At 33.6% G+C, this 9,498-nt stretch overlaps 1 protein-coding gene across 10 annotated transcripts; it reads right to left on the reverse strand.

The window, feature by feature from the left end:
* Positions 1–4,992: 4,992 nt before the first annotated feature.
* LOC114163501 (BRASSINOSTEROID INSENSITIVE 1-associated receptor kinase 1-like) lies at positions 4,993–9,498 on the reverse strand. 10 transcript variants are annotated; one of them, XM_028048051.1, is made up of 8 exons: positions 9,407–9,498; positions 9,120–9,192; positions 8,259–8,363; positions 7,570–7,753; positions 7,055–7,198; positions 6,658–6,729; positions 6,217–6,293; positions 4,993–5,319 (listed from the first exon to the last, which is right to left on the reverse strand). In XM_028048051.1, exons 4-8 carry the CDS (start codon positions 7,614–7,616, stop codon positions 5,168–5,170), a joined length of 492 nt encoding a protein of 163 aa, XP_027903852.1. In that variant the 5' UTR covers positions 7,617–7,753; positions 8,259–8,363; positions 9,120–9,192; positions 9,407–9,498; the 3' UTR covers positions 4,993–5,167. The 10 variants fall into 10 exon arrangements, with proteins under 10 accessions (XP_027903852.1, XP_027903936.1, XP_027903789.1 ...); XM_028048135.1 differs by lacking the exon at positions 9,407–9,498 and adding an exon at positions 9,271–9,341; XM_028047988.1 differs by lacking the exons at positions 9,120–9,192; positions 9,407–9,498 and adding exons at positions 8,446–8,521; positions 8,626–9,041.

Below are 9,498 nucleotides of genomic sequence, written 5' to 3' on the forward strand. Positions count from 1 at the left end.
AACATGAATTGATTGAGTGGTTGTGCATTGATTTGATGATAAGCATGGTATGGGTTTGAACCTTGGTGATCCCAAACTAAACTTTCATTTTGCCAAAATTCCCTTTGGCATGAATGTGAAAGGGTAGAGGAAACCCTAGCTAAGTGAGCCATCCAAGAGGTTGGAAACACCACCACTAAATGAGTACTGAATGAAAGTTAAAGTCATGTTAATGCCAATTTCGTTTTGGCCATTAACCTCAATTATGAACCAATTAAAGTGACCAATTAAGGGTTAGAGAAGGGTTCGCTAGGGTTGACATTGTGAGTGAAGTATAAAGGCATAATTGGAGAGAATCAAGGCAAGCCATTGGAAGCAAGGGAGAAGCAAATATTAATCGAGTTTAAACAAGGAGTTCCAAGTTAGGGGAGTTCCTATTTGGTGTTTTTGACTTTTCTTGTATGTATACGCATTGTATGGAATGATAGAACTGCATGATCTCTGCCATTCTCGGATTTTTTCACGTTTTTGTTTTTTTTTCAGAAACCGCCTAGCGGCGCAGGAGCTGTCGCCAGGCAACACATGTGCTTTCAACCCAGTTTTCTGGGTTTCCCTATGGACTGCCTAACGACTGATGGTGACCCGCCAGGTAACGTATATTGTGTTGCCATTTTCTCTGTTTAGTGTGGTTTATCAATGGTGTTGTGGTGCTTTAATTGGATTCTTATTGTACCCGTATGATTAGCATGATAAATTGATATCTGTATGGGTTCATTGGTGAAAATTGTATGAATTGTTGCATGAAATTGAGAATTAGGGTTCATGTGGGATTGGGAGATGATGTGGGGGTGTGCCTGGAAAACATATAACTGATGTTCTAAGATATGTGAAGGCGACGTTATTTTATTAAAATGAAATGAATAGGTTGATTGTCTTTAAAAATATGTCAAAACCAGTAAGAGAATTGGTAATTAGGAATTTAGGGTTCGTATCGTTGCAGGAATAATCTGGGAAGAACCCAAAAACCTACCCATCGCTTGGTGGCGTAGGAACTGTCGCCAGGCGACAATATAGTGCATCGGGAAAATTTGTGTTTTAATCGTGATGCGAGTTATTGGTTGTTGAATTGGTAAATTAATATACATATACATATACATATATATATATATATATATATATATACATATATATATATATATATATATATATATATGTATATATATATATATGTATATAATGAGCATGGAAGTGAATGAGGCATAATAGGAATTAAAGAAGGGTAAAAATCAGAGAAAGTTGTGAATGGTGATATATTGTAATGGCTGTCTTTAATGTTGGACTGTGTGTGGTAAGCTATAATTCCGAATGAATGCTATTTTGGTAATACTTGTACTATTAATTCATGTGAGATGGTATGGATTGCATGTAGCTCTAAACAACTGGTTACTGGGGTGGAAGTTTTGTTATTAAGGTAGATGTACAATATTGACCATTTTGGGGACATAAGATACGTGAATATTAATTTGTATGACTATCAGACTTGGATTATATTAAGTTGAGTAAGGCATGTTTTCATTTATACCTAAAAGAGAACGCGGTAGGCAAAATGATAAGAATTGATTTAGTGGTATGACTAAATGTGTGCATTGTAATCCAGTTATAAAATTATAACTGGAAAACCATATCGGTGCCATATTTTATGTGATGTATGATTGGGGTCACTTGGGATCTATTTTAAGTGCCAAAAACTAGTAGCATTGTGTTATTGGTATGGCGCCTAGCGGCGCGGAGCGAGCCGCTAGGTGATAGAGTCCCAAAACAATGGTAGTGGCCACTATCTACGCGATGTGCCTGGTGGGAGGGTTGGTTCCGCCAAGCGGTGACAGTGAGAATGGACTACTTGATGGCGCTTGGCACTTGGCGGTATAAGATGCCTGCTAGGCGGTTTGGAACCAGGTTCTGCCTAGTAACGCAAAAGGCGCGCTATGTGGTTTTGGTACAGAGTTGGTGAGCGAGGAGGATTTCTACACAGCTTTAGGTGATGTTCACGATGTGATGCTTTGGCTCGGGGGTCCAGTTACGAGTGTATCTTGTATTGGGGTAACACGTGGCCACTCTAGTTTGTAGCCTAGTGGTTTAGGAAGTCCAGTGGAGTGTGTGAGATCGTGGCTCGTACGACGAGGTTTCGGATGATTGCCCTCTTCAGTGTATCTGATAGATTTTTGGTAGTCTGGGAACAACTACGAACTCCTGTTCGTTTTGGGGAACTCCACTTGGTGTCGCAGTGAGAGGTTGTGGCAAATTTATTCTCACGTGTGGACTATCAGGTGGTGGCCTGTGGTCAGAGGGGCGAGTAGACACTCATGCCGCAAAGATCGATTAGTGAATTCATCAAAGGGTGTAGAAATAATAGACGTCTATATTAAGGGTTGAAAGTTGAGGAACTAAGGAAAAGGGAAAATGATAACACATGTTGTAATCTTGAGATATTTTAATTATTGTCATATTTTAATTGTTTATTTAAATGAGCTCACCCTATCTGTGTGTGTTTGACGATGATCACGTAACTTGTTACATGGGAGCAGAGGTTGATGCAGGTGGATATGGTGAGGCTTAGCAGCGGAGCGGGGAAAACTCATGGGATCAGTTTTATTGAGTTTTTTTTTATCACTTATGGTTTTGGAATAAAGTTGTAAACAATTATTAGATTGTTTTGGTATTTTATTGAATTTTGAGAAATTTGAATTTAGAGATATCTTTATTATGAAATAAATTATTTGAAATTTCCTGCGTTTTTGGGAAATGGATTTATAATTAATGAGATTTTATTTTCCTATTTTTATTTTATTATTTAAACCCGTAATCTTTGGTCAGGATGTTACACGCTGCAAACATATAGAACATGTCTAGAATAAAATTACATGGGTTCACTAAAAAAAGGGATTATGTGATAATTTACAATACTTTTAGTACTAAAAAGAGTTAAAACTTATTCATGTGAGCACAGCATAAAAGAACATAATCAACTTACGAATAAAGGTAAAACAAAATAAATCATATTAACAAAATTGAGAAGTAAAAAACTTACAATTTTGAAAACATTTATCCACATAATTCACTACAAAAAAAGAGTTAAAGTGCGGAGGTTTTAATTTCGTTTAGCGGAGGTTTTTACACTCCACAAAATATTTTGCAGGGGTTTTTCAAACCTCCACAGATAGGGTCCCCACAAGTTATTTGTGGAGGTTTTCTACAACCTCTGGTACCAGGTTTATATTGTGGAAGTTTTTTAATGGAGGGTTATAACCTCTCCTATTCATGACTATTATTTTGTGGAGGTTTAAAACCTCCCTTATTTCCATAAACCTATTTGATTCCAAAACTCCTGTTTTTCATTTTTTTGTGGGGGTTAATACCCTCCTCAATTTGAGGATTATAAAACATGTTTCGTTTGTATTATTTAATTTGTGAATTTATTATTGTATTTTTCTTGCATTATTCAAATCTCATAAAAAACAATATTTTATTTGTAATTAGAATTTTCTACTATACTTGACAATGTATGTCATAATTTGAGGTACTTATATTTTTATATCAACAATATTTTTTTGTAAACTTCAATCAAATACTTCAACTAAAGTGCTCAAATATATATCATTAGAATTTTGATTCTCAAAATCAACATATTAACATAAAAGCAATTTAAATTGAAACAATTACAACTTAATCCATACTTACTCAAACTTCATAATACACTAAAATAGTTTCATCTTAAAAAACATCATCAACATCCTAAATGTTGCTACCACCAGATGATCCTCTTGTACCCATAGAAGACTCAGGCTCATTTGCATCACTGGTTTGCTAAAATTATAAAAGATAAATATTAGCTGCAAGAAAGACGTCAACCTCAAATCATGAAATCAACATGCATATACTAAAATAGTTTATTACTAGATCATTGACCTGTACAAAAATCATGATTATTTGATATCGATGATTAACTCACACCGATACAATATAATTCTTGTATCAAAAATCACATCACAAATAAGTACCAAGATAATTAGTTTCCAAAGGAAAAAATTCTAGGATTTCAAGCAATTGGATTTATAAAAATGAAAAAAATTCAAATTTCACATTAAACAATCCCATATAACTAAAGAATCATTGGGAAATCAAATCAAGAATTTGAAGTACCTGGAAATTCAGTAACAATTGAAAGATTTGGAGGTCGAATTATTGCTCCCATGAAGAGAACAACATTTGGATGCCTCAATCTTTTCATTATTTTGACCTATTGAAATTAACATCATAAGCTTTCTGGAATTTAATTTATAGAATAGATGTCGGCATTCAAAGTAAAAATGTGCTTTAACTTGATGAAAATCACATAAAGTAGCTCTAATCACAGAAAAATTTTCATTAGAAAAGACGTTACTTTTAACAGAGGAGAAAGATAATATATTCTCATCAATAAATAAGCTAGAAAATAGATAATCTCTTGGATTATCTCATTTTTTTTTATTTAAAGGGGTTTTAAGCTACTTATGTTGAATTTTAAATTAGTTTGCTTTGAACAAAACAAATTTTAAAAAACTAGTGTCAAGGAGATATTCTGTAAAATTTAGTTAGGATTTTCATTTATTTCTCAATATTTTCTTTATAATTTTAGTTAAGAAATAAAGAAGAGAAATTGAAGTTTTAAAAGAATAAAGCATTTAAAAGCATTGAGCCTGGACATCTAGACCATACATAAATAGGATTAAAGAAAGAAATAGGGAGGGTATTTTGATCTTTTTCACTCACTTTTAAGAGCATTCATCATATCTCCAGAAGCTTGGGTATGAGAAAGGACAAAAAGGGTGGAAACTCAAGTCTAATTCTCTTCAAGGGTCTAGCTTTACCCTTTTTGTTAGGATTGGGTGAATTTCAATATAATCTCTAATCAGTGCACACAACATACTTATCACTAAAATCAATATGATTATTAACCATGCTTTCAAAACAATCAACAGTAAAATTATGAGAAGTAATAGTTATGAAATTTCTAAAAAAATGCAGGTACAAATGATTAGATGCACTCTGTTTTCCAAACCACTTCAGCAGACATATATAGATGCAAAGTACCAAAATCCTTGTACAGTGAAATACATGAAAAATGTAGCAAGTGAAATCAAATCGTCATTTAAGCTGAACCCCCTTCCTTAGTTTCCTCCTCTGTTGGCTTAGCAGTGGGCCCAAGTGATGGAGAGGACTCCACTCCCATCTCTGCTCTTAGATCATTGATGCTTTGCTCCATTGGGGCGTTGCCAGGGATTTCCAAAAACAAACATATTTCTGTATTGGTAAAGAAACAACACATTATCAAATGAAACAATGAGAACTGAAACTAGCAGATCACAGCTTAACATTGCATAAATCACAGTTTACGGGCATTGGAGTGTTGCCAGTGATTTACAAAACAGAAATAGATTTAAATAATGGTAACAAAACAAAAAAAAATTTATATATTGGTAACAAAACACAAATAATCAAGTCAAACAATGTAAAATGAAGCTAACAGATCACATTTTAATATTTATATAAACAAACTTTGAAAATTTATTTAATTCCTTAACTAACTACCCAATGTGATTCATAGCAACACTGTTCAATACAATATAGGTAAATTGTTAACAGAATGTATGTCACCTTAGGGCCTTCGTATGACTAAAAACTTTTCTTATTTCATCCACTATTTTTACTCTTGCTTACAAAAATATTATTCCTGCTTTTAAAAGTTTTGAACAAGAAATGATAGAACAGAAAATAAAAACATAATTAAAAAAACTGTTTTACCAAGCACCCCCTTGGATCTCCTATCCTCCACCCACCCCAGCCCTTTGAATCAAATCTCACTTCATTAAATTCATATTGTTCTGCAGATGTAAATTCAGATTCAAGGATATGCTCATGAGGTTCACATGCATTTTCAAAAAATTAAATGATACATAAAATTACAGAATAAGAATTTGTGAAAATACCATGAACGTGTCAATTGTTAAAAAGGTGAAAGAAATATTTTAACTTGGAATGGAATGGAATGTGTGAATCATGTTAAAGAAACGTAACTGAATACCACCAAAATAATTCAGAGGACATTTTGATTTATATTTTTTCACCTTATATTTTTATGTCAGGTTATTGTTTAAAAAATTAAATTCATTACCAACCAGAAAACAGATACCAACAAACCTGAAGGAGTTGGTAGTGATGCGGCAGCTGGTGGAGATTGAAGGCTTGTAAATTTCAATAGGGGGTTATTCATAAAACTGTAATGACAAATAAAAGGGAGAATGAAATTTTGATATCTCATCCCTGATAATATTATTAGTATATATAAATATAGTAAACTAATAGTAATAGTAATGTGTTCACATAAATATGATGGGATTCTACTGAACCAAAATGGTTGTTGGCTAACAAAAGTAGTGTGGTTCATCAAGTATGCTTATGGAAACTAACAAGTTTAAATTGTACCAATCTAATAGCAGTAAAAAGTGAAAAAGAACCATTGGTTGGGACATCTCCAGTTAATTTGTTGTTTGATAAATCAGTAGATTCAATGACATGTGTCAGGTTACACATAAAATAACACAGTGCTGATAGCAATGTAGACAGAGGATTAAAACTCACAGCACTTGCAGTTTATAGAGATTGGTCAAAGGCATAGGAATTTTTCCTGACAAGTTGTTATTGTTGAGACGCCTGGTTCAGGGAGCAGAACCATTTAGTTTTCTAGATAATAAAAGTGACGAAACAAGATAACAAAAGCAATCATTGAGTAGCAAGTGTAGTGAGTGTGTGCTAATGCTACAATAACTTGATTGTAAGTTGTATAAGCATCTATGTCATGTAATTGTGCAGAGTTATTCTTCTCTGTAGCAAGAAGATGTGTTGGAACTCAAATGAAGATAGACGAATATGTAGGAAAGCAAAACTTATGAATGCTAAAGAAGAAGAAATAGAATTGAAACTGATTTACATAAGCTTTGCAGATTAAAGATATGAGATCAAGGAAAGCAATTCATACAGGAAACGTAGGTTTTTAAGGTTGCCTATTTCTTCTGGAATGGGACCAGTAATTTTGTTCAAGTTAAGCTCCAGGCTCACCAAGTTTCTCAAACTCCCAAGCTCAATTGGTATTTTCCCTGTTATATTATTACTAAAAAGTTCCCTGTCAAAAGAAAGATATTCAGATTTGGGCAGAGAAACATCAAGTGAATAAAAAAAAAATTGCATAACTCATCTGAATCAATGCTATGACGGGTTAAAAATTATAATAAAAGTTAATATAGTAAAAATTTGTGTGCTATGCATATAAAGATCTGTTAGGGATTTTCTGAATGATAGTTATCATATTGACTTTTAGAATAATCTTGCTTAAAATCACATCCGATTCAGCCATCAATATCATACGATTCAGTGCTCACAACATATACGGTGCAGTGCTCACAACATAGAACATTAAACAGTAAGGGATAAATCACTTATAAGATGTAAACATGCTATAATTGCTAAACATTAGTCTAAAAGTTGATACAGCACCTCACACAATGCAGCAAAAAACAGGAACCCTCCCAAGTGAGTGCCATTCTTTAAGTTCTTCAAATGCATCATCTCTTTCAACTATCTTCTTAATGTTTTTGAGATCTTCGGGGTTGTAGATTGGTGCATTAACCTCTTTGTTGAGAAGAAAAACATCGTTGGCTATGAGCACATTCACCTTAACCTGCATAAATCATTAATATGCACCCCCAATAGTCATGATAAAGAGTTGAAAGGGAAAAGGGTGAATGAATGTGACCAAATCATTAACACACTTAATCACACACCTTTTGGGGCTTTTATTACTCTAGCAAATACGTAATGTAGAATACTTGTTACATGACCCCTGTTTAACTAACAGGTAAAACAACTAATACACAACTTTTGAGAGAACATTTCAACCAGTTTAAAACATTAAAATTCAGTATTACTTAGAAAATTAATTGATTAAATCTCAGTTTCATTTATGGATGGACCAATGCTATATAAATCTCAAGCAATCTATATTTCTTAAGTTGCAAAGGATTAGATGCAACAACAGTAGGTTGGAACATGTTCTTGTGAATGCACACTGATATATAATCAAAACATCACAACGAATATTTTGGAAAATATAATGAAAACAAGGTTTATTAATTTACTTCCAACTCTTGAAAATCACGTATACAAAATTATAATATATAACTCACCGGGATTCCAAAAGTAATGTGAATTTCCTCTTTGACCTCTCTCAACGCTGTCTGTTCAAAGCCACTTCACTTGTCATCACTTTCTTCCTAGCAAAGCCATATCACCTGCTGATATTACATCATTGTTATTCGAAAAAATGAAATAGAAAAACAGAACAACATTGATTGCAAAGAGTGAGGGAGAGACCGGAGTGGGTTGAGAGAGAGGAGGAGTGCCTCGTGAGGATTACTCACATGATGAAACCTACCGGTGGATGAAAATCCTAAATAAAAAACGCACCCTAAATCAAAGGATGAAAACCCTAAATCAAAATTTTTGTTTAACTTACGATATGCAAATGAAATGCGAGACTGATTGAACATCTACCAAGGAGCATTGATCGACGAGCACCGACTGACGAGCGAGGACGGACATGACGAAAAATGGTCGACGAGCAAGTACGAAGATGACAAAGATGAACATCGATATGATGAAGCCAATTTGATGAAAGAGTTTTCAGAACGAAAGTGAAAATAAGAATCTCGGGTTTGGAAATTTGAGGGAAACGCTTTAGTGAGCGTGTAAAACATTGGAGGAAAAGGCTGAAAAAATGGAGGGAAATCAAAAAGGTAAAATAATTTATGGAGGTTATAGACCTCTTCAAGAAACTGTTAAAACCTCCACTAATTTTAGTACTTAGACAATCCAACATAATTATTTTAAATAATGCTAATTTGTGGAGGGTTTTTATAACCTCCACAAATTAACCTTCATTAAATAATATTTTTTTTGTAGTAATTGGAATATTGCTATGAAGGCTACGATGATTTGAATTAGGGTTCCAAAAATAAAGAAAGAGTAACGGAAAAAACAAGTTCTACCTTCAAGATGTTATTTAAATGGTGGTGCCGACAACAAATGATGGAAAACCTAAAGCTTTATGAGATTAATTTCCTGCATAATTAGCATTGACAACATAAGGAAAATGTTACAAAGTTGCTAAAGATTTAGAGAAAGAGACAAAAACCACACCATTGAAACTCAAATTGGGGCACAACAGAAACACAAATTGAAAGAAGCATGGGTCATGAAGAGGAACAAATTAGAGATCATAAGGATGGTTATACAAAGAGAGATTGAGAAGAATAAAAAGGAATCATAACTGAACCTCCAATCATTTTTGCTTCGAGGTTGAAGGTGGCTTTCACAAGTAGCTATCACTTTCACTTCCACATTGAAGGTGTCTTCTTTTAACATTTA

This window comes from Vigna unguiculata, chromosome 1, assembly GCF_004118075.2.
Source record: "Vigna unguiculata cultivar IT97K-499-35 chromosome 1, ASM411807v1, whole genome shotgun sequence".
Lineage (NCBI taxonomy): Eukaryota > Viridiplantae > Streptophyta > Magnoliopsida > Fabales > Fabaceae > Vigna > Vigna unguiculata.

Bases quoted from the DNA above. Each gene is read 5' to 3' on its own strand.
- LOC114163501 (XM_028048051.1), bottom strand. From the start codon at position 7,616: ATGGCACTCACTTGGGAGGGTTCCTGTTTTTTGCTGCATTGTGTGAG. The intron at 7,199-7,569 runs GTGCTGTATCAA...TTCTTTTGACAG, and splicing joins TTTTTGCTGCATTGTGTGAG to GGAACTTTTTAGTAATAATA. The intron at 6,730-7,054 runs GTATGAATTGCT...TCCCTGAACCAG, and splicing joins CTTAAAAACCTACGTTTCCT to GCGTCTCAACAATAACAACT.